The sequence below is a fragment of the Gossypium hirsutum genome, chromosome A04 (assembly GCF_007990345.1).
Source record: "Gossypium hirsutum isolate 1008001.06 chromosome A04, Gossypium_hirsutum_v2.1, whole genome shotgun sequence".
Classification (NCBI taxonomy): domain Eukaryota; kingdom Viridiplantae; phylum Streptophyta; class Magnoliopsida; order Malvales; family Malvaceae; genus Gossypium; species Gossypium hirsutum.
Genome location: NC_053427.1, coordinates 88,843,090 through 88,867,123, shown reverse-complemented (window position 1 = coordinate 88,867,123; position 24,034 = coordinate 88,843,090). Strand labels below are relative to the sequence as shown.

The 24,034-nt window shown below is 28.7% G+C and overlaps 3 protein-coding genes across 18 annotated transcripts; 1 reads left to right on the top strand and 2 right to left on the bottom strand.

The window, feature by feature from the left end:
* Positions 1 to 452: 452 nt before the first annotated feature.
* Positions 453 to 7,325, top strand: LOC121228313 (protein RRP6-like 3). 4 transcript variants are annotated; one of them, XM_041111795.1, is made up of 13 exons: positions 456 to 838; positions 927 to 1,174; positions 1,258 to 1,356; positions 1,823 to 1,906; positions 2,069 to 2,155; positions 2,275 to 2,395; positions 2,845 to 3,029; positions 3,148 to 3,192; positions 3,327 to 3,383; positions 3,554 to 4,065; positions 4,152 to 4,647; positions 4,802 to 5,502; positions 6,899 to 7,325. In XM_041111795.1, the coding sequence occupies exons 1-13, from the start codon at positions 604 to 606 to the stop codon at positions 6,963 to 6,965; spliced, it is 2,937 nt and encodes a 978-aa protein (XP_040967729.1). In that variant the 5' UTR covers positions 456 to 603; the 3' UTR covers positions 6,966 to 7,325. The 4 variants fall into 4 exon arrangements, with proteins under 4 accessions (XP_040967730.1, XP_040967729.1, XP_040967731.1 ...); XM_041111797.1 differs by having other exon boundaries at positions 472 to 838; positions 6,870 to 7,325; XM_041111796.1 differs by lacking the exon at positions 3,327 to 3,383 and having other exon boundaries at positions 453 to 838.
* Positions 7,326 to 8,435: 1,110 nt separating this feature from the next.
* LOC121228121 (uncharacterized) lies at positions 8,436 to 8,792 on the bottom strand. The gene has a single exon (XM_041111270.1). It carries the CDS (start codon positions 8,790 to 8,792, stop codon positions 8,436 to 8,438), a length of 357 nt encoding a protein of 118 aa, XP_040967204.1.
* A 1,678-nt stretch (positions 8,793 to 10,470) lies between these two features.
* Positions 10,471 to 23,376, bottom strand: LOC121228312 (neurofilament medium polypeptide). Of its 13 annotated transcripts, none has more exons than XM_041111782.1 (29): positions 23,290 to 23,376; positions 22,879 to 22,901; positions 21,729 to 21,770; positions 21,162 to 21,197; positions 20,292 to 20,336; positions 20,003 to 20,047; positions 19,533 to 19,571; positions 19,193 to 19,240; positions 18,906 to 18,950; positions 18,636 to 18,674; positions 18,461 to 18,505; positions 18,305 to 18,349; positions 18,142 to 18,186; positions 17,733 to 17,756; positions 17,548 to 17,592; positions 17,076 to 17,108; positions 16,925 to 16,969; positions 16,657 to 16,689; positions 16,540 to 16,584; positions 16,381 to 16,425; positions 16,090 to 16,122; positions 15,812 to 15,856; positions 15,464 to 15,508; positions 15,089 to 15,130; positions 14,293 to 14,455; positions 13,452 to 13,606; positions 12,493 to 12,793; positions 11,341 to 11,510; positions 10,471 to 10,786 (listed from the first exon to the last, which is right to left on the bottom strand). In XM_041111782.1, the coding sequence occupies exons 1-29, from the start codon at positions 23,325 to 23,327 to the stop codon at positions 10,608 to 10,610; spliced, it is 1,938 nt and encodes a 645-aa protein (XP_040967716.1). In that variant the 5' UTR covers positions 23,328 to 23,376; the 3' UTR covers positions 10,471 to 10,607. The 13 variants fall into 13 exon arrangements, with proteins under 13 accessions (XP_040967716.1, XP_040967717.1, XP_040967718.1 ...); XM_041111783.1 differs by having other exon boundaries at positions 16,381 to 16,413; XM_041111784.1 differs by having other exon boundaries at positions 16,925 to 16,957.
* Positions 23,377 to 24,034: the final 658 nt, after the last annotated feature.

The following is a 24,034-nucleotide window of genomic DNA, read 5'->3' as shown; positions in this document are numbered from 1 at the left end:
ATGTAGTAAAGTTAATAAATTGTTAATTTTTTTATCTATTTTGAGGTGATTTGGCAAACAACGTAAGTTTAAATACTAAAATATACGAAAAATTAAAAGAAATTTAAAATAATTTTTTTTATAAAGATGAAGAGATAGATTAATATTTATGACCAAATAATAATCATTTATTTAACATTAACTTCGTGTGTCAGTTTGACGGTTAAGATATTCATTATCTCAGGTGTAGCCTTAGTTCGAGTTACGTAAATTAAGTTGCTGTGTTAGGGCTTCAAATCATTATCTAAAATTAATATTTATAAATTTTATAAATTTAATTAATAAATGGTAATTCGATAATAGGAAAAAATAGTAATTGGGTTGGACCACATTATGTAAAAGAACCCTTCCGAATATTTGGGCTTGCAAACCAAGCCCAGAGATATTACGCGAAACAAACCGTTTAACGTGCTACCATGAACAGCCGACTCGCGGCTACATTAAACCTCTTTCAGGCCGAGTCCCCCCTCTCTCAGTCCTTCTCTGAAACCGGCAAACCATAAATAGCTTCTTTTTTTCTCCTTAAAACTCAGTAAGAAAAAAAAGGAAAGTTGAGCTGCAATAATGGCGGACAAGAAAGAGAAGATGAAAATGTTACTCACAATCGCATCGGTAGCTGCTATCTCTATCTTCCTCACCGCTCACCTATTCAGCCGCCGCCGCCGCAAGCAGCGGAGATCTGAAATTCGCTGTTACTTACACTGCGAACCAAAGTCGCAGCTGAATTTCAAGCGTGTCTTAGCTGATAACTCTTATTCTCCTTTCAATCATTTCAACCGCCAGTCGGGTTCCGTTAAAGGTAAATAACCTTCCACTTGTTCTTGTTCATCTTCTTCTTCCGTGAAGTTTAGCTTATTCTTTTTTTGAATGATTTAATTATGTTGTAGAGAAACCTTTGACTTTGACTCATCCGTATGAAGCGGAGATAACGGCATTGATGGAGGATCCGCAGCTCCAGTTTTCTAAGATTGCTGTGGATGATTTTGATATGAAAATGGGTGATTCTTATGTTTGGGTTGAATCCGAGTTGCAACTGAGTCAACTAGCTCGAGTGTTGAGTGAACAAACGGTTTTCGCTGTAGATACTGAGCAGCATAGCCTACGGTCGTTTCTAGGCTTCACCGCTCTAATACAGGTTAATCAGTGATAACAAAATGTTAACTTGTTGAACTTTGAATTTTTAAATATTTTTTAATAGTTTAATGGTATAAAGAGCAGATTTCTACTGAGATGGAAGACTATTTGGTGGATGTAATTGCCTTACATGATTCAATGGGCATTCTTCGTCCCGTTTTTGCTGATCCTAATATTTGCAAGGTATAGATTTTACTTTCAAGTTTAGAACTCATTTATCGGAAGGAAAAGCCAAAATGCTGCTTTTGGATGCTGAAGCAAATAGTCATTTTAAAGAATTAGAACTTTAAAATATCATCTCCATACGATGGAATGCATGTTAATGTTATTAAGTTATATGAGGAACGGTTATGTCAGAAACAATATCGCATTCTAAGTTCAGCTCTATTTTTTTTTCTATTCTAAATAATTGTTCCTAATTTGTCATAGAAGACGAGAAGGATTGGTCAAACTGGTTTTTTTGTTTTTTCCCTAAATGCTATGTTCATGCCACCACCCCTTTTCCATAGAAAGTAAAATTGATTTTATCTCAATGTTATGAATTTATTGATTAATTGCATTTGGTTCAACTTATTGTGCATTATTGCTAAGACAGTAGTAAGATCAAAGTATCCTGATCTTGTGCTGGACTGCTTCTGATTCAATGCAGGTCTTCCATGGGGCTGATGGTGACATTGTGTGGTTGCAAAGAGACTTCCACATATATGTTGTCAATCTATTTGATACTGCTAAGGTGAGTGTCAATCATTTGTTTATAACAAACATGGTAGAATTTTTCCTAGGTTAAATGTTAGTTACTGGAAATGCAGGCAAGCGGATTACAGAAACGTTGCTTTATAATGACTAACCATAATCAATTTACTACTCTATTCACATTTCTCTTACTCCGGCACAGGTATGTGAAGTGCTATCAAAGCCCCAGAAATCATTGGCCTACTTACTTGAAACTTATTGTGGTGTGGCCAAAAATAAATTATTGCAGGTATGTGGTTGACTCTTGCTCAAGTGCTTTTTTCAACATTTATTGTTCATCTTCTTAAACTTCCCTATCTTGAACACTGATCTTAAACTTATTTATTTTAATGTTGCATTGCATTACAGCGTGAAGACTGGAGACAACGTCCACTATCAGACGAAATGGTGCAATATGCTCGTACGGATGCGCATTATCTACTGTATATTGCAAATTGTTTATTTGCTGAGCTCAAACAACAGGACTGTGGTATGTTTGCTACTTAAAGATTGTTTGGATATTGGTTATTTTATCTTGTTTGTCTAGAAGTGGATTGGAAGTTTGGGGCAACAGATCATAATAGGAAAGTTCTACATAAATTGGTGATGGTAGAGATGAAATGATTATGCCAAAATCCAAAGAATTATCATTCTGAATTGTTAAAGGAAGACATTCATAATCAATTAGTGCTTTCTTTTTTCTCTTGGCTGGGGGTAGGAGGGGGTGTGTATTAATGGTAGTCAGAGTGGATCCAACTTGAAGGCCTTAGTTTGAGGCTAATATCTTTCCATTCAAGGGGTTTTTAGCATAAAGAACAAGGTTAATCATTGAAGAGTGCATATAATATTTCAAATGGTAATTTTTAATTCACAAATACTAGAAACACCTATATCTAGTGTTTTTTGTAGCATCCACATGCTAATATATTAATGCATCAGAATATTCATCCTGCCCCGATGACAAGTTCAATTTTGTTCTCGAGGCTAGTCGGCGATCAAACATGATTTGTTTGCAACTCTATGCTAAAGAGATCGATGGTTTTCCTGGGGAGTCTGCTGCATTTTCAATTCTTTCTCGCCAATTGAATGGTCAGGGAGCTGCTGCTATATCTGGCGAAACAAAGGTTCGTGTCTCTCCACATTACTTACTACAAACACTCGAAACATTAAAAGATTGGCCATGTTTTCAGTATGTTGTACTTAATTTTACGTCATATTCTTATGCTTTGTTCTTAATTCCAGTTTCAGGATCTCGTTAGGAGACTGTGTGCATGGAGAGATTTAATGGTAAGTGTTAACTATACTGTAAACTACCAAGTTAAGATTGCTTCAGTGCCGGATGTAGCATTCTTCTTATTGATTAGGGAAACTCCAAGGCTGCATTTCTTTTGTTCTGATGCTTTGTCAAACTTTGTTGACAGAATGGAGTGATCAGTAAATGTGGTAATAGTTGTCTACTGGAGCAATTTTTATTGTTAGTATGTGCAAGCAAAAGAATTTTCTATTGTTTTTAAGCTTTTTCTCTTATTAACATCTCTTCTTTTCTAAAGTAAAAAACTTGTGTTCTTTTCTTCATTCGTTTAGTTGGTTTCTCCTGAAAATAGTAGTTATCGTTTGATGCTTTACATGTGGTGTTACTTCTTTTCAGGCTCGTGTGCATGATGAGAGCACAAGATACATATTATCTGATTATGCTATTGTCGCTCTCTCTGAAAAAGTCCCTACAACTCAAGTAGATATTTATGGCACCATAATTCAAGCTGATTTGAATATTGATTCTTCGAATCTCAGCTCTTCACTGCCATCTCCTTCACCTGTTGTTTGCAGCCATTGGATAGATGTCCATGAACTAATCCAGGATAAGTTGGGCAATCTTGATAAATTCTTTCCCATGGTTATTCAAAATTGTCTGGGTCCAAATGGGAGCTGTCCGTTGTCTGTATTTAACTATGCATTATTGATGAATAGTAGCCTGAAACTAGAAACTAGATTAAATACCAAACAAAATGGGTTCAAAAACCCAAAACATGTTGCTAAAAAAGCTTCTCGTCAGCTATTTATTCAAAAATTTTCCTGCAAATCTCCAGTTTACCATAATTGTAGGATCTATGCAAATGATGGACGGCTGTTATGTTATTGTGATCGCAGGAAGCTCGAATGGTTGGTGCTCCTTTTTTCTGTATCTTATTTCTATTTAACCACAAAAGTTATGTTCAATTTGACAAGTTAATGTTATTATCTAATAGGTATCTTCGTCGAGATCTGGCAAAACTTGTTGATGACGACCCTCCTGCAATAATGCTTCTTTTTGAACCAAAAGGCCGCCCAGAGGATGAAGATAATGATTTTTACATCCAAAGTAAGAAAAATATATGTGTTGGCTGTGGTGAAGGCAATCACTACTTACGCTACCGGGTAATTCCCTCGTGCTACAGAATTCACTTTCCTGAGCACTTGAAGAGCCATCGCTCTCATGACATAGTCCTACTTTGTGTTGACTGTCATGAAGTCGCTCATGCTGCTGCTGAGAAATACAAGAAACAGATTGCTGGAGAATTTGGAATTCCACTTTATGTCCGTAAGGTGGTTGATTCAACTCAAGCTCCTATTGTATCTGGGTCATCTGAGTCAACTAACTTTGCTGATTCAGGTGTCTCACCACTACAATTGCGAACAGCTGCCAAGGCTCTTTTGCGTCATGGACCTGAAATGCCTCCCAGCCGCCGTGATGAACTGACCCAGGTCTGAAAGCTTATCTTTTGATTCCCTTTCCAGCATAATATTTATCATCAGTCACAAAAAATTGTAGGGTTTGCTGTAGCATCTTGGCAGTGTATTTCATAGTAATCTCTTTAAGTAAATGAATCCATTTTCCTTCTTCGTGTTGCTTTTGCAGATTGTTATGAGATATTATGGAGGACGGGAAATCTCCAACGAAGATTTAGAAAGAGCCTTGGTAGTGGGCATGAGTCCTCATGAGCGAAGAAGACTCGAGAAGAAGAAAGGCTTATCTTTAAAACAGTCTACAAGAATCCCTCCTGTTAAAGAACAAGAAAGTAATGATGCAACCAGGATCTTATCTACCACTTTAGATCCATCAAAAGTTGACCGTCCAGATGCTTCAGATATTACTGCAGATGTTTCTAATTCAACAAAAGTTGATACATCAAAAGAAGCACTGGGGACAAAGGATGACTTGGACTTTTGTATGGTAACAGATACGGATCATACAAACAATTCTCCGGCATGTTCTGATTTCAGAGTGGCAGCAGCTTGCAATGATATGAAGTCACATAGCAGTGAAATCTCTGAGACTAAAAGTGTGTCAGCAGTCAATCCTGGTGATAAATCCGAGAGCAGCATACCAAAGGAAATAGTTGACTCATCTTGTGCCAGATACGACGGGAACATCCCGTTCAAACATAATTCAAAATTGTCTCTACTAGGACATGGACCTCACGGGAAACAAGTTGTCGATCATATATTAAATGAATCTGGAGAGGAAGGCATTCGTCAATTTTGTCAGCGATGGAGGCACGTTTTTGTCGAAGCTGTTCATCCTCGTTTTTTACCTGCTGGCTGGGATGTAATGCACAGGTACACATCTGCTCTGTCATATTTGTTAGTTGTTTTAGCTTCTGTTCGTATAGAACTATTGAGATTATAGGAAGACCAAGGATATGGTAAGTGAGAAACCGAATGTGTCGAGGATTGGATTGTTCTAGAGGGAATTTGAGAAGCGTTCCAAAGTAAGATTTATGACCATATCTGAGGAAAGACAGGAATTCTCATAGGCTAGAGCTTTTACTCATCGATAAATGTAAGTTTGAGAAGAGAGAAATCATTCAGCATGAAAACAGAGACTAATGCCTCCTTGACCTGTGGACTGATGGTCTTAAAATGAAAGAAGCCCTTCTTGGTTCTGTTGTCCGTGCATTTAGGTCAATGCTCGATCCCCTCGAATATGGGTCTTATGCCAATTATGATTTCATTAGATAAGAACTTGATCAGTATTAGTCTAAAACCATGATATAGTCTGTAGTTACTGTGCTATAGCAAGATACCTTAAACTTACATTAGTCTAAAACCATGATATAGTCAGTAGTAACCGCACTATAATGGAGGAATACTTTAGGTATCAAAATGGAAAAAAATGCGAAAGTGGGAAAATGGGTATGCTTCAAGAGCCAAATCATGAATTAGGCCTTTGTTTTTCATGAATTCTCTCATCATTTAGATGTCTAACCCTAATTCAGATTTTAATTGTCAGTATATATCTGTTCTAATCTCACTCTGTGTGGCATACAAACTACTCAACCTTCACTTCCTAGTGGTGTAATTGAGCTGAACCGAATCTGAATAGCAGTAAACTTGGGCTCAACTTGAAATTTGAGGCTTGATACTTAGCTCGAGCTTGATGGAACATCAATTTCTAAGTTTGAGTTCAATTATGCTTGTTTATGAATTTTTGTACTCAAGATTGAACTTGATCTCGATGAAGTTCATTCATATTCAAGCTCAAGCCCATTCATGCTTAAGCTCTTTCAATAAGGGTGGGAACGTAAGTTACTATAAAAATATATTAAAATGAAAAGCTCTCGCTCACACAGAGTTTTATGGTGTTTGAATTCTGCTAGACCAATAGCTCGAGCTTGGCTCAATAATTTATTGAACTGAGTTTGAGTTTTTTTTTGAGTCGAACTAGAATAGCTTATGAATACCACATTTATATCCCTATCAACTCTAAGGCCCTTGCAAAGTTAATACCTACTACACAGCTAGAGCACACACTCAGAACTTAATATCAGTCCCTATCCTTAGAATCTTTGCCATGATACGATAATTGTTAACCATCTCCCACCTCCACCTGCCAGGAGAAAAAATTACGGCAACTTACTATATGTGTTAATTACTAATTAATGACTCGTTTCATTTATATATTGATATATTTTCTTTGTCCAAAGGATTTAACATTGGAGGCTGTTTTTGCCAGTGGGAGACGAGAATTCGGCGAGTTCAGTGTGTACAATCCTACCAAGAAAAGCACCGATAGCAGTTAATATATATTATTAATCCAAATGATGGGAACGTGAACCAGGAGACATCTCAATTTCTACTATTGGCATTTACATGGCAATGGCTGCTGCTGGCGCCACAGTTCCTACCCTTTTTGTATTTGTAAGATGATCCCTTTTTAATGCAATGCATCCTCTTTGTTTGGCTGTCCCTATTTTTGAGAATTGGATCGCCTTTTTTACTCCCTTAGACAATCCATGTATGAATGTTGTATCTTGGGGTTTTTATGATCGTACCTTATTGTGCGAGTTGAAATCTTAAGCATGAATACTAACAATTGTTGGGTGTAATGGTAAAGATACATTACATTTTTAAGAAAAGAACTTAAGTTTGAATTTTAAAAACAGCATTGTTGGAGATAGTCTTTATAGGTTGTAAATTGGATTGGACATGAATGACACTTGGTTATACCAAAGCATGAATATGTTGTGAGTTAAACATATTATGTTCCTAATAGTCTAGTATTTAACATGGCCACAACTTGGATCAAATAAATTTTGGGTTGGGATTTCAACTTTACAACAATTATTAAATTCCTGAATTTAATAATTATTCTTATATTAGGGCTTGAATCAGACAATTATTTTTACATTCGAGTTTGAATTTGTTCTTGTCCAAGTTAGTTTTTGAATTTGATAATTGTTTTCATATTAGAATTTGAGCTTGACAATTGTTCACGTGTTGAGATTTTGAACTCTTAAGATTTTTAAGCAAATATCAAAGACTAATTTGAAAAAAAAAATAGTTATCAATGTAAGAATAATTGTCAAAATTATGAGCTAATTTGAAAAAAAAGTTCAAGCCTCAATGTGTGCAATTGTCTGAGTCTAAGATTAGCTTGGACAAAAAGAGTTTAAACCTCAATAAATTTAACTATTAATCCGAGGTGTCTTTCTGTGAGTTAAGAGTATTATAATGTGTGCGTCAACACGATAAGATTAATCGTTACTACTGATAGTGGATACTTTGATTTCAACTAAACATATTCTTTTTTCTTAAAATTACTATGGAAACATGAAAATGCTTACAAAACATTAAATATTATTGCACAAGACATTTATGTCAAGAGCTCGCTTTTTAGGTAAAAGAATTATGAAGAATTAAACTACTTTTTATTTCCTTTAATCAAAAAAATTAACAAATCAATTCTTATAGGTTAAATCAAAAGAACAAATTAATTTTTTATTAAAAAATTTATCTATTTTTACTATTAAATATTAAAAATTCATCTAATTATCAGCCTTAAAAAAAAAGAAAAAAGAAAAAAAGAGCCGAAATCTGTCAAACTGCAAATAACGAAATCAAAAGGGGAAATTGGGATTTTATTGCAACTATTATTACTTCAATTCTTTTTGTTGAATTAAACAAGACAAGAAGAGTAGTATATTAATCTATAAATCTAGAGCTAAATTAAGGTGAAAAAAGAGCTCAAATTCACATATATTAAGCTGATTTCATTCACTACTTAGCAGATCCACCGCAGGATCCAGCAAATCCAAAGCTGACGGTGTTGAATTAAGAAAAATCATTCCTTTGCCAGCAGATAGCTTCTTCCTTTGAAGACATTTAGGCCCGTAAGCCCTCCTCGTCGCCACAAAGCAAGGAAAGCTGTCGACGGCAACGGAAAATGATCGAACGTCGTTGGAAGGCGGAGCGGGCAGCGAGATCTGAAAAACGGGACTCAGTCGGTGTGATCTAGCGCTGATTCGCGAGTCCCTAAGTCGAGCTAGTGCACCGGGTTTGAGGTACTTTAGGAAAGGCTCGGATCGAGTAAGGGAATGCCTGGGAAAGGACCGGCACCGGAGATCCATCTTCGGCGGCGGAATGTTAAACGACAAGGTAAACGCCGTATCCTTTTTTTGGGAGAGTGGAAGTAGGGTTTGGCCGTTTGGGGATTAGGGATTTAAGGTGAAAGTTTTTTAGGAGAAGGGAGAAAGCGGGAAAATAAGGGAGGGAATGGCAGAGCTTTGAAAAGTGAGGGTAGTTTTTTGGTCAAATTGTGGTCTTCGTCTCTCCACTATGCTAAAATCCAATATTTAGTTCCTATATTTTATTTTGTTATAATTTGGTCCTTCTGTTTTAATAAATGTCCTTAGTGAGAAAAAGTTTTATGAAACCTAAATTGAATCATAATTTTCTGGAAGGTCAAGACTCTCATAGGTCGGGTCACTCACCTAGGCCTGAAAGTCCACCAAAAAATGAAAGTATTTGGACAAAATAAGAAACTCAAAAAATGGGTTTGAGTAAAACTTAAAGCTCATTTTCTATATGAGTCGAGCCTTGGGTAAGAATTTTCTAGCCTAGCATGGCCTAGCCAACTCGACCTGAATATTATGTTATAAAAGAATATCATATTAATTATATATGATAAATAATATTTATATATATTAATATTATAATTATAAATAATAATTAAATCCAACCTAAAATAAAAAAAAATTATATTTAATATAATAAAATATTTATTATATTTATGGTAGTTTCTTTTAATATAAATATTTTTTAATGTATTTTTAATGTGTTGGAAAACTCTTATTTTAGCTTTTTTAGTGCATTTAATGTATTATATTTTTTAAATATTTTAATTTTAAATAAAAATTAATTAAAAAAAATCAAATATGAGTGGGCTAAGTCGGGCTCATATCTGCTTTTCTTAAATTGAGTCAAACTTAAGCAAAAAAGTAAGCCCATTTTTCGGGCCAACCCTAGACTTGGAAATGTGGTCTAAATACCTTGCATAAGTTCGGCTTGAACACGACCTAGCCTGGTCTATGAAGTCTATGAACACCTATTGACACTAGAGGTAAGTTTACCATTATGTTAATTTATAATTTTCAAAAGGACTTAAAAGCAAATTTCAATAAAAGTACCATAAAGGCCCTTATACTAGAAGTCGAATTACATATCGCTTATACTTAAAAGAAATGGATAAATTAGTTCTTACACATTAGATCAAAGAGCAAATTAATCATTCTATTAAAACTTTCATCAATTTCTACTATTAAAAACGAGTTATTGTATGTCAGCATGAGGTACACATCACACTCCACATGTAACTGTTTGGTTATTCCATCAACCACACCAATTTTTAACAATAGAAATTAATGAAGTTTTTAACAGCAAAGATTAGTTTGCTCTTTGATCTAACTACGAGAACTGATTTACGCATTTGAGTAAATGAGGTAAAATGTAATCTAACTCTCAATATAAGGACCTCCATAACATTTTATCGTAATTTTTCTATTCAAAGGAGAACAAGGCCACTACTTGTCTCCCTAAATTCGTTGTGTTAATAAAGTTCTTTTTTAACCCATATTTCAACTAAAAATATTTTTAAAAAAATCTCGATTTTAAACATACTAAATTATTTAAAACAAAACTTCTATCTTTTTTTTTAATATTTACAAATATTCAACTTATTTTTTACAAATTTAAATATTAGGGATTAAATATTTTAGTAATGATTAGCTGATCCATTATAATTAAAAATAATAATTAAATTGGGAATTGAATATTGAAATAAAGTATTTTCTAAGATTAAATCAACATATCTCCCGACATAAAATCCACTCTCAAATATTAAGGCATATAAATATCCTCTTTATATGATATTACTTTGCCTTATTTCAGGGACTACTTTCTTCCTTTGCCTTTGCCATTGCCTTTGCCTTTTGGTCAATTATTTCCATTGACATTTTAATGAATTCTACTTCAATTTTCATATCATCACATCCTCTTAAACCTTCCAATTCTATAAACTTGGGAAAGCCCCATGCTTTATCTTCTACACTAAACAAAGCTTTACCTGCAAAAAAAATATATATATATTGAAATATTAAAAAAATAGTATTTATCTAAACCACTTGTGATTTATAAAAAAAATAGAAATAATATGTGAGTTCAAACGTGTTGAAGCACGTTTATCCTCTTATTTAGAGTTGGAAAGGAATTATGCTTAATTCTAAACTTGTATCAACAAACATTTTCATTTTTGGCCAATTTTTTTTCATTTATTTATTATTAGTTAAAAATAATGTTTGATTTATCGTCGGTGCATAAGTCTCGTGCACCATCAATGAATAATAGCATGACCAATATTCATCATTAAATTAAACAAAAAAAAATGCGGAAGACTTCTAATAAATACTAAAAATTTTATTTAAACATAATAAATGTTAATCATAACAATAACTCTTGAATTTAAAATTTCGGGTTTAAGAATTTAGGGTTTTAACATTTAATTATGTTTAAATAAAGTTATCTTTATTTAAATATAAATCCTTCCCTATTGTTTGTATGTTATATAATATTCACCTATGACACGTAAAATTTATATACCGAAATGCATCAAATACTGACCTGATCGTGATAATTTTTTGACATCACGATTGGTTAGAGAAAGCTTGAATTCAAGGTGCATTTTCCATCCCAAAGGAAATTCGGTTTGGTTTCCCTTTTGTAGCAGGCATAGGGAAATGGACATGTATCTGTTGTTCATTTCATCAATTCCTTTGTATAGATGTAATCTCCTGCATATATATATATATATATATATATACATATATTTGAACAGAACAGATGTAATACCAAATAATACATGTCTGAATATCTATAACTAAAATCAAATTAATATAAGTACGAAAATATCGAAAGTCGGAAAATATTTTAAAATAGGACTCATACATTAAGGGTGTAATTAAGCTAAGTCAAGTCTGAATACTAACAAGCTCAAGCTTGAGCTCAACTCAAAATTCGGAGCTTGATACTCAATTCAAGCTAGATCGAACATCTATTTTTAAGTTAGAGATATAAACGAGCTCAATCTCAATGAGCTTAGCTTGATAATTATATATATCAAGGGAAATAATGTAATTTAATACAATAAAAATATATATTAAAAATGAAAAACTCGATAAGACTTGCTAGCCTTTCGAGCTAAGTATTAGTAAGCTCGAATTTGGCTCAGTTCCATAATTACCAAATTGAGTTCAAGTTTTTCTTTTAGTCAAACTCAAGTAGCTTGCGAGCACTAGTATCTCATTTACACCTCTATCATACATGTTAGGGCATAAATCCAAAATAAATATGATAAAAGACCCATGCATAGTATTTACACATACTAAGACTCGAACTGGGGGCATCAAAATGCTTAAGACCTCAACTTTATGATTTTATCCCATACTTAGCCTTTAATGCATATAACATAAGAGATAATAATTAAAATGAAAAAAAGGTCTAATTCTGAATTCAATCCCTCTATTTTACAAAAAATAAGAACATATTTTGTCTACTTTAATTCATCAGAATTTGATATTTATACTTTACAAAAATTAAAAATTCAGTCCATTTGTTAGTGAAACACATGAACTCTCAAGTTTCGTAAAGTACGAGGATCATATTCTAACAAATTAAAGTAGATGGACTAATTTTTCAATTTTTGTAAAATAAAAAAGATGAAATTCATAATTAGAAAAAAAAATTGAAGATTGATGAGTGGCAAAATAAACTAACCATTTGTAGACTTCTTCCAAATTAGATCGAAAAGTGAATGGTTTTGAATATACGCCTCTTGTTGTCTCCAAAAGAAAAAGTCTGTTCACATTCCATGTGTAGACTTTCTTGCTTTCTTTCATCAGGGTTCGGAAAGAAGCCCTAGTTTTGCTTTCGTCTTTCAAAACAAAAACCTCCACTCCAAACGCACATTCATCTTTCACTAGATATCCGTTCAAAGGGTTTTCGAAGCATCCCGGAGGAACTATTTGAGAAAGTTTCAATTCCTTGTTCTTCCCATTAAATCGCTTCACGTCGGTATCTAAATCATCATTATCAAGAAAGATGAATATAAAAGGATTTGCAATGAAAATTTCCATAAAAAAGTGTCTAATTTGGTTTTTAGTCCCTTTACTTTGTTGAAGTTTGGAATTTAATCTCTCCACTTTAATATGGTCCATCCACTTTTGTAATGTTGTTAGTAAGTTCAAATTAATAAAACTATTAGTTGTTGTCATTAAAATTTAACATGATTTTTTTTAAAACAGACATAATCATTCTAGTGACATGTAAATTCATCGTTGGTTAAACTTGGTGAATTGAATTTCCACCGGTAAAAATTTTTATGTCATCACTTAAATGATAATAACCTACTAAACCAAATTAAAAAGGATTAAATCTTAAATTTCAACAAAATAAAAAGGACTAAAAGCAAATTAGACCAAAAAGATCATTTCATTGTAGATAAATAGATATTTCATTACGAAATATTCTCTTTTCTTTTTTACGACGGAGCAATTTCATTTTTCTCTTATGGTTAGGGGCGAATGCAAGGGAGCGGGAGTGCCCTCCCCCCCTTCCAATGGTAAAATTGATTCTAATGTTCAAATATAATGGTCAAATTTCTTTTGACCCCCCAAAAATTGTAATTCAATTCAATTTGATATAGTTAAAAAGATAATTAGAATTATTAATCCAACCTTGAATGCTCAAATATCTGTTGTTAAGTTGATCATGTAGGAAAAAGATCACAACAGCTTTAATCTCCTCGTCCAATTTTTTAGAGCTCACAAATTCCAAGCCGAGAGAGACATGTGGACTTTCCTTCTCGACACTGAGGTATAGTAGTAAATGCCTGCAAGAAATTATGCACCATCGCGTTAATTGTTGTGCTTTAAGTTCAATATTTAGTTCAATTACTTTGTGCGATAATCATATTTAAAAGTTATTATCCAACAAGTCCGGATTCGAGGTTCAAATATATGTAATTGTTTCTCTTATCTAAGTCTATTCATAGCCAAACAGCCTATTCGATCTATATCAAGTCGGGTTTGAATATTTAGAAGTAACTATGTATGGTGTTGATACCATACATGAGTCTAGCCCTAACCCAACTAGCTCTAACCCATAGATACCTCAACTTCTTTTTACGCATATATATTCAAGCTAAGATTCAATGTAACGTATAAAGATCTAGACTTCTATTTAAACCTATCTAAGGATCGAGCTATCCAGCCAAACCCATTTGAAAGGGTATGGATGGAATTATCAAGCTCGAACAATGAGTTTGGATAAAACAAAATAAGTTCATATTTTGCGGTAGACAAGATTTGAGCAAGTATGTATAATGTTAAATGCTATATATAAGTTTAACCCTAAACTAACTTAGTTACTCTTGTAGAGATTTCTACTTTTATTCTCATAGTATCTTTTATTTTTGTAAAAAAGAAAAATGACACTACAAAAATTTTTACAATGCAAAGGAGATTTCGATTTTAGGATAAGAAAAATCGAGATTAAATATCGAATTCAGAAACATACCACGTAAAGCCACTGGCTTCAAACTCATCTGATTTATAATTCTTGAGTTTATTTTTTTCAAGGCTTTTGATAAGTGACCAGAATGACTTGATTTTTACTATGTAGTGTCTCGGCGGCAATTCTCGCCATCTCGTTAATGTCTTATTACCGACATCGGATTTACCTGAATATATTCTTGAAAAAAATTTAAAATAAAATAAAAGAATCACACAATTTATTTAAGCCAATTAATTTAAATAGAACCAAATCTTCAAATAAATCAATCAATGATATGGTACATCAACTTGTTCACGAGTTAGATTATTCGTCTGAGTCGATAGGTCCGATTGAGTCTACGATAGGGTTATTATTTTATATAAAAAATAAAAATACCCTGGAAATAATATTTTTTATTTTATAAAAACAATTTATCCCAATTATATCATTTTAGATTGAACCTAAAATAGGTTTCTTGTATTAATTTCATCCATGGGTAGTTAAATAATTTTTTAAAGAAAATGAAAAATTATGAAAATTTCATTTAATATTTAATATGAGAATTTGATTTTTATTTTAATTTTCAAATAACATAAAAATGGTTAAATTTATTTAATTTTTTAAATGTGTAGATGTCTCTATAAGATAAATTTTGTTTACTATCGATCAACAAAATCAAATTTTCATGTGTAAAATAATTATCTCGAAAATATTTGGATATTTAGACGATATTTAATTGAAATTTATGTATAATTTCAAATTTTTATTCCCAAAAACATATATTAATCAACATTGATATAAATGTAGACCAAAGTTTTACCTTCCATTGCATCTTTAAATTTGTCCCAAAGTGTTGTCCTACCTAAAAAATTAAAAAAAATTGCATTAGTTAAAAAATAATATAAATTTAAGCAAAATTCATATATAGTTTTAAAATTTATCTCCATAAAACATATATTAAACGGAGTTAATTAAAAAATGTAGATAGGGTCTTTACTTTTCGTTTCTTCCGGACGTGTTTCTGTACTTAAAATAAATAAATAAACCTTCTGATTATTTTCTATAGTAATATTATATTAAACTTATTTGTTTAAAATAAATTTCAATAAATTCATCTTCAAAAAATTAAACCATATTTAAAAAATATAAAATTGGATAAATTTCTATTTTTATATATGTAGATTAAAGTATTTACCTTTCAGTTTTTTATTCCGTTTGTCTTCTGAACTTGCCGTTGCATCTGAAATAAAAATAGATAAAAAAATAAATTATTTAATTATTTTATCTAGCGATATTATATTAAACTGATTTGTTTAAAAAATATTTATTTTAATAATTTCATCTTCACCTAATTAAACCATTTTTATTTTTTATTTAATATGCAATATGATATGAGAATTTTAATTCAAATTATTAATAATGTAAATTCACCTAGTTAAACCATTTTTTTTATTTAATATGCAATATGATATGAGAATTTTAATTCAAATTATTAATAATGTAAATTCGATTTTTTTTTAGATGTGTATGTAAATGTTTTTACCTTTCGGTTCATCATTACGTTTTTCCTTCGAACCTGAAGTCGTACCTTAAATAAAAACATATAAATAAATCATTTAATTATTTTCTCTAGTGATATCATATTAAACCGATTTGTTTTAAATATGTTTATTTTAATAATTTCATCTTCACCTACTTAAACCATTTTTATTTTTATTTTTGATTTAACATGTAATGTGGTATGAGAATTTTAATTCAAAATTTTTACAGTGTATTCAGCTAAAATAATTTATTTTTAAATGTATAGATTAACGTCTTTACCTTTCGATTCTTCTTTAGGTTTTTCCTCCGGACCTGTTGTCATATATAAAATAAAAATAGATAAGTAAATAAATCATTTAATTATTTTCTCGAGTGATATCATATTAAACTGATTTGTTTAGAATATGCTCGTTTTTTTTTTCTAATAATCTCATCATCACCTAGTTAAAGCATTTTTATTTTTATTTTTGATTTAATTTGCAATGATATGAGAATTTTAATTCAAAATTTTAACAATGTAAATTCGGCTAAAGTAATTTATTCTTTAGACATGTAGATTAAGGTATTTACCTTTTTGTTCCTCATTACGTTTTTCTTCTAAACCTGTAGTCGTTTCTAAAATAAAAACGGATAAGTAAGTGAATTAATAAATCATTCAATCATTTTCTCTAACAATGTAAATTTGGCTAAAATAATTTATATTTTAGACGTGTAGATTAAGGTCTTTACCTTTCGATTCTTCATTAAGTTTTTTCTTTGAATCTGTTGCTGTAACTAAAATAAAAACAAACAAATAAAAATTTAACTACTTTCTCTAACAATGTAAGTGTAGATTAAGGTTTTTACCTTTCTGTTCTTCATTACGTTTTTCTTCCGAACCTATAGTCGTATCAAAAATAAAAACGGATAAATAAATAAATCATTCAATTATTTTCTCTAGTAATATCATATTAAACAATTAGTTAAATATGATCTTCTTAAATAATTTCATCTTCACCTAGTTAAAAAAAATTAATTTTATTTTTTGATTTATGAGAATTTTGATTCAAAATTTTAACAATGTAAATTGGACTAAAATAATTTATTTTTTAGACATGTAGATTAAGATCTTTACCTTTTTGTTCGTCATTACGTTTTTCTTCTAAACCTGTAGTCGTTTCTAAAATAAAAACGGATAAGTAAATAAATTAATAAATCATTTTCTCCAACAATGTAAATTTGGCTAAAATAATTTATTTTTTAGATGTGTAGGTTAATGTCTTTACCTTTCGATTCTTCATGAAGTTTTTTCTTTGAATCTGTTGCCGTAATAAAAACAAACAAATAAAACATTTAATTACTTTATCCAACGATATCGTTTTAAACTATTTGTTTAAAAAATGTTTATTTTAACAAATTTTTTTATTTAATATGCAATATGAGGTGGGAATTTTAATTCAAATATTTAACAATGTAAATTCGACTAAAATAATTTATTTTTTAAACATGTAGGTTAAAATTTTTACCTTTCGATTCATCATTACGTTTTTCCTTCGAATCAGTATTCGTAAACAAACAAATAAATAAATCATTTAATTATTTTCTCCAAAAATATCATAATAAATTAAATTGTTTAAAATATGTTTTTTTAATAAATGTGTGGATGCCTCTATAACAACTTCATGTGTAATTTCAAAAATTCATTCCCCAAAAACATATATTAACCAATATTGATGTAAATGTATATTAAAGTTTTACCTTTCATTGGATCTTCATGTTTCTCCTTGAAAGGTGATCTCTTACCTAAAAAATTTTTAAAAAAAATGTATTAGTTAAAAATTAAAATAAATTTAATCAAAATTCATATATAATTTTAAAATTTATCATCATAAAATATATATTAAACGAATTTGATGAAAAAATGTATAGGTTAGGGTTCTTACTTTTCGATTCTTCCGGACGTGTTCCTATACGTAAAATAATAAACAGATAATTAAACAGTCTGATTATTTTTTATAGTGATATTATATTGAGCTGATTTGTTTAAAATATTTTTTTAATAATTTAATTCTCAACAAGTTAAACAATATTTTAAAAATATAAAATACATTTTGTTAATTAATATGCCATAATTTTAATCATAATTCAAAATTTTAACGGTGTAAAATTAGATAAAAATTTTATTTAAAAAATAAATAAATAAATAAATCATTTAATTATTTTATCTAGTGATATCATATTAAATTGATTTATTTAAAAAGTATTTATTTTAATAATTTCATCATCACCTACTTAAACTATTTATTCGACTAAAATAATTTATTCTTTAGACGCGTAGATTAAGGTCTTTACTTTTTGATTCTTCATTACGTTTTTCTTCCAAACTTGTAGTCGTACCTAAAATAAAAAAAAACAAATGGATAAATAAATAAATAAATCATTCAATTATTTTCTATAACAATATAAATTCGGCCAAAATAATTTATTCTTTAAATGTGTAGATTAAAGTCTTTACTTTTCAGTTCTTGATTACGTTTTTCTTCCGAACCTGTGGCCGTACCTAAAATAAAAACGGATAAATAAAAAAGTAAATCATTCAATTATTTTTAGCTAACAATGTAAATTCGGCTAAATTAATATAATTTTTGGACATGTAGATTAAGTTCCTTACTTTTCCGTTCTTCATTGCGTTTTCCTTCCAAACTTGTAGTCGTATCTAAAATAAAAATGGATAAATAAATAAATAAATAAATAAATAAATAAATAAATCATTCAATTATTTTCTCTAACAATGTAAAATTGGCTAAAATAAATTATTTTTTACACATGTAGATTAAGGTCTTTACTTTTCGATTCCTCATTTCGTTTTTCTTCCGAACCTGTGCCTAAAATAAAAATGGATAAATAAATAAATCATTCAATTATTTTCTCTAGTGATACCATATTAAATTGATTTGTTTAATATTTTTTTAAATAATTTCATCTTCACCTAGTTAAAACATTTTTATTTTTGATTTAATATGCAATATGATATGAGAATTTCAATTCAAATTTTTAACAACATAAATTCGGCTAAAATAATTTATTTTTTTAGACGTGTAGATTAAGGTATTTACCTTTCTGTTCTTCATCACGTTTTTTCTCCAAACCTGTAGTCATACCTAAAATAAAAACAGATAAATAAATAAATCATTTAATTATTTTCTCCAATGATATCATATTAAACTGATTTGTCTAAAATATGTTTTTTTTAAAATAATTTCATCTTCACCTAGTTAAGCAATTTTTATTTTTATTTTTGATTTAATATGTAATATGACATGATAATTTTAATTCAAATTTTTAACAATGTAAATTCGACTAAAATAATTTACTTTTTAGACATATAGGTTAGAGTTTTTACTTTTCGATTCTTCATTACATTTTTCCTCTGGACCTGTTATTGCCATACCTAAAATAAAAACAAACAAATAAATCATTTAATTATTTTCCCAATAGCATTATATTAAACTGATTTGTTTAAAATAAATAAATAAATAAATCATCTAAATTAATTAAGTTAAATATTTAATCAAGATAAAATTTAAAAATTATCCCAAAAAAATCATATATTAACCAATATTAATTAAGTGCACATTAAAGTTTTTACCTTTGTTTTCATCTTTTCCTTTGTCCTTCAAAGGTGTTGCCATACCAAAAATTATACGTGTATTTATATAAAAAGTGTAAATTAAAATTTTTACCTTTCTTATCGCCAAGTATATCCTTTGAAGATGCTGCATCTAAAATAAACAAATAAAAAATAAAATAATTGTTTAAAATTTTTTGGTTTAAAATAAGTTCTTTAATTAATAAATTTAAAAAATAATTAATAAAAATTTCGTACTAATTTCATTAAATAAAATTTTTAATAATAATTTTATAAAAAATCAGGTTCGTTTTTCATGTATAATATATTGGTTAATATATTTTTGGGAAATAAAATATATATAATTTGATACAAATTGAAATAAAAAGTATTAACCAGGGGCATAGGTAGGGGTTGGTAGGGCCCCGATCCCCCTAAAATGATAGACTATTAAAATGGTGAAATTGTAATTTTTTACTATATTAAAAATTACAATTTAATTTCGACCTCTAGAAAAAATTTCCTGACTTCACCGATCATATTGACCAGTATTAATATGAAAAAAAGTGTAGATTAAATCCTTACCTTCCCCTTTATGTTGGTGTTGGTCTTCAAAATGCACAATTATTTCTGAAATAAAATGTTAGAGATTAAATTGTAATTTTATCTTGCTAATTTAAATTTTAAAAAATAAAATAATTTAAATAAAAAATTTTCATTTTAGAGGAGTCGGGTTGTACCAACCTCCATACTAAAGATAATAATCAAATCTTTAAAATAATATAATGATAATTATTGCATAATTATTACTCGAGATTAATTTCAATAATATTCAAGGATATATATTCTAGAAAAGTGTAGATTAAATCCTTACCTTCCGATGGCTCTTCAGGTCCATCTTCAGAACACACGTCGATATCTAAAATAAAAATATTATATTATATTGTATAACATCAGAATAATATATATATACACTATAATACCTAAACTTGACAACTTATACCTATTTGGTATTTTTTTTTAAAATTGATATTTTTTAGGTACACATGTTAAAATACTCTAACGCAATATTGACGACCAATAACATAGTGACATATGACGACATCATATTTTAATATATGACAAAATTTAAAAAAAAAATTATTCTCACATGCCGAAATGTAAGACTGCCACGTATCACTATGCTATTGGGTGTCAATACCACATCAACGTATTTTAATGGTGTTGGTTAGGTACCTAAAAAAAAGTACAAAGTTCGTCTGCGTTTTTCAAGTTTAGATACTAAATAAATACAAGTTGTCAAATTCATGTGCCTGATATATATTATCCCTATTATATATTAATGTAGATTTAAATATCTTACAAAATACATAATATATAAATATAATATAATATAATATATTACAAACTTAGAAAATAGGCTGGGCTTTAAATGTTTGAGCTCGAGGTTGACCTATATTTTAAACGAGCTTACTTTTTTTTATCTAAACATATTTTTCGGATCTAATATTTTGTCTAAACTCTCCCAAATTTTAGATGAACCTTCTAGTTTAAATAACTAACCCGATCATTGAACAGATTTAGTTTATTGTAAGATAAAATCATATAATACATACTTTCTTTTTTTCTTAATAATTTATATAATTCTTTATTTTGTTTAAAGTGTTGAGATCAAAAATCATTTTAAAAATTTATATAAAAAAATAATATTAATGTACAAAAGGGTGTAGATTGATGTATTTACCTTTCTCATCGCGAGATTCGTCCTCTATTTCCATGTCTAAAATAAATAAATAAAAATTATACAATTGAAATAAAAAATAAATTAACCAATATTAGCATTTTTTTAGTCTTCAAAAATAAATATTATATTTTATAATATTAATATTAATATGCCTTTAAGAAAAAATAATATTTATGGAAGGTTAAAATATGTTGTTAGTCCCTCTATTTTGATAAAATTGGAGATTTAGCCTCTATCATTGAAAAGTTTAAAAAAATCAAGTCTTACTTTTTTTTAGATTTAGAAATCTCAATCCAATCATTAAAATCATAAGCATTTTCCGTCAAAATTTGTCAAATTAGCATGTTGATTACGTTGCCCTCAATTCACGTGGCATATAATTGAATAAAAACAAATATGTTAAGAAATTTTAAAAGAAACTACCAACGATGATAATGGCCGGGGTAGGATTTTTAAATTGAAAAAGTAGGAATTTTAAAATATAAAGACTAATCCCAGATTTTATAGAAGTATGGGGACTAATAGCATATTTTAACCAATATGGAAAGTGTAGACTGAAAACTTTACCTTTCTCCTCTTCATGAGAAATTTCCTTCTGTGGTGTCTTCCCTGAAAATTAATTAATTAATTAATCATAAAGATTATTTAAATGGTTCTGGTTTTTTTTTTCTCCTAATGATGTCATGTTGAATTGATTGGTTTAAGATGTTTTTCAATGGTTAAATTCTGTTGTTAGTCCTTTTACTTTGACAAAATTTAATGTTTAATCCATACACTTACAAAAGATAAAAATTAAGCCCTACTTTTCAAATTTAAAAATCTTAGCCAAAACTTTAACATTTTTAGTATTTTTTTGTCAAAAGTTGTCAATTTGACATGTTCACTAGGCTATCCTCATTTGATGTGATACATGATTGACGAAAAATAAACATATTAAGTTGACAAATTTTGAGTGAAACTACCAACAACGATAATAATTGGACTAAGATCTTTAAATTAAACTGTTAACTTTTATAGTACAAGAATTAAATTTCAAATTATGTAGAAGTACAAGGACTGATAACATATTTTAACCGTTTTTATTAATCTCATTATCAACTATTTAAACCATTTTTTCTTAGACAATAAATTTTAAATTTATATATGAATTTTTATTTGATTTTAATTTAATTTCCAAAAACTATAAAAATTGTTATATCATAACAATTTTATCTTACTAAGACATATAATAAATAAATTAGTCATTTTTATACTATTTTGAAAAATAAATTAAAACCCATATATATTTCTATAAAAAAATTACAATTTTAAAATTTATCCAAGAAATAAATATATTAACAAATATTTATAATCAATAATATATATAAGTACGAATTTAGAAAAAAATTAAACTAATGATAATATCATTTATTTTCCATCGAATTACTCAATTTACATTTAAAAATAATTATAATATTTAATTTATCTATGTTAATTTTCTTGATATAAAATAGAGTTATTATTTAAATAGAATTAATAATGTTAATTATTATTTGAAAATTTTCTATTATAATTTTTGGATAAGTTAATATATTTTAATTATATCCAACAATTCAAATAAAAATATTATTTTACGTTAATTGCTGCAATTAAAAATATAATATTGTAAAATATAAATTAAATATTAAACACGTAAAATCATATAAAACGTATAAAAAGAGAAGATTGAAGTCTTTACGTCGTTCCGGAGTGTCAATCTTTCTGTAAACATAACAAGAAAATTAATAATTAATCATAAAAAGAAAACCTAAAACTCATATATTAGAAATTATTTTCGGCATTTTCCTAAAATCGAATTAAAATTTTGAAAATTATGAAAAGGAAAAAAAAATATAACATGAACACAATATGAAAATACAATTTTTTTATATCAAACCACTACGGATAAATAATAAAAAAATATGAAATAAATTAATAAATGAATAAATAGTTAAAAAAACATGAAAAATAATATAAATACAAATGAATAAAATTATTAAAAAAACTTATAAAATAAAAAATTATATTAATATATAATACCTCGAAATATCGAGAAATAACATGAATATCAACATAGATATAACTATATATATATAGTTTAATTAGTAACCTGTTAAACAAAATTCCACGGAACCCACTGTTAGGCATTGCTCACTTATCTTTAGAACAATATGCTCCAATGACCAATTCTACAAACCAACTTGATAATTAATTTGTGCTTTTATATCTTAAAATTCATAAACCAGAGAGTAAGCAAAGTATAAGGCTAACATATTCTTTGAGTATGTAAAAAGATTTTTTTTGTAAATTTCGAAAACGAGTGATTAAAGATAGTTAGTTTTGATGTTGATGTTTTCCGTCGATTGTACACGATTTTGATTGGTGTAATAACAAATTTAGATCTCAAAGTTTAGATATTTTGTCAATGTAGTCTCGGTTTATCAGCAATGTTTGTGTAAATGTGTTGATGTTGAGGTTAAACATGTAGACATGAAGAATTAAATTTGTTATTACACTAATTAAAATTATGTACAATTGATAAAAGACATTAATTATCTTTTCACTGTACTCTTTATATATTTGAAATTTAGTCCAATTACTTTGTTTTTTTAAGAATTTAATCCCTCTAATTGCTGAAAACTATTATAGTTATGTTAAATTCTCTAGCGTAACAATTTTGAAACAATAAAGTACTCACTTGGTAACATGACCAAAGACCGAATAAATAAAAACAATGGCCTTGGTCAATCAAAAATGATAAATTCAGTATATAGTCCCTTCAAATTTTATGAAATCACAAGTTGATACGATAGTAAAATTGTACTTTGATACATTACAATTTATTATTTATTTTT

Coding starts and splice junctions, on each gene's coding strand:
- LOC121228121 (XM_041111270.1), bottom strand. CDS start 8,792: ATGGATCTCCGGTGCCGGTCCTTTCCCAGGCATTCCCTTACTCGATCC.
- LOC121228313 (XM_041111795.1), top strand. CDS start 604: ATGGCGGACAAGAAAGAGAAGATGAAAATGTTACTCACAATCGCATCG. Junction 1,357..1,822: donor CTGATCCTAATATTTGCAAG/GTATAGATTTTA, acceptor GATTCAATGCAG/GTCTTCCATGGGGCTGATGG. Junction 3,030..3,147: donor CTATATCTGGCGAAACAAAG/GTTCGTGTCTCT, acceptor TCTTAATTCCAG/TTTCAGGATCTCGTTAGGAG.
- LOC121228312 (XM_041111782.1), bottom strand. CDS start 23,327: ATGCCTAACAGTGGGTTCCGTGGAATTTTGTTTAACAG. Junction 18,187..18,304: donor ACGTAATCAAGAACTGAAAA/GTAAAGACTTTA, acceptor TTTTTATTTTAG/GTACGACTACAAGTTTGGAA. Junction 15,857..16,089: donor ACCTAAAGAAGAATCGAAAG/GTAAAGACGTTA, acceptor TTTTTATTTAAG/GTACGACTTCAGGTTCGAAG.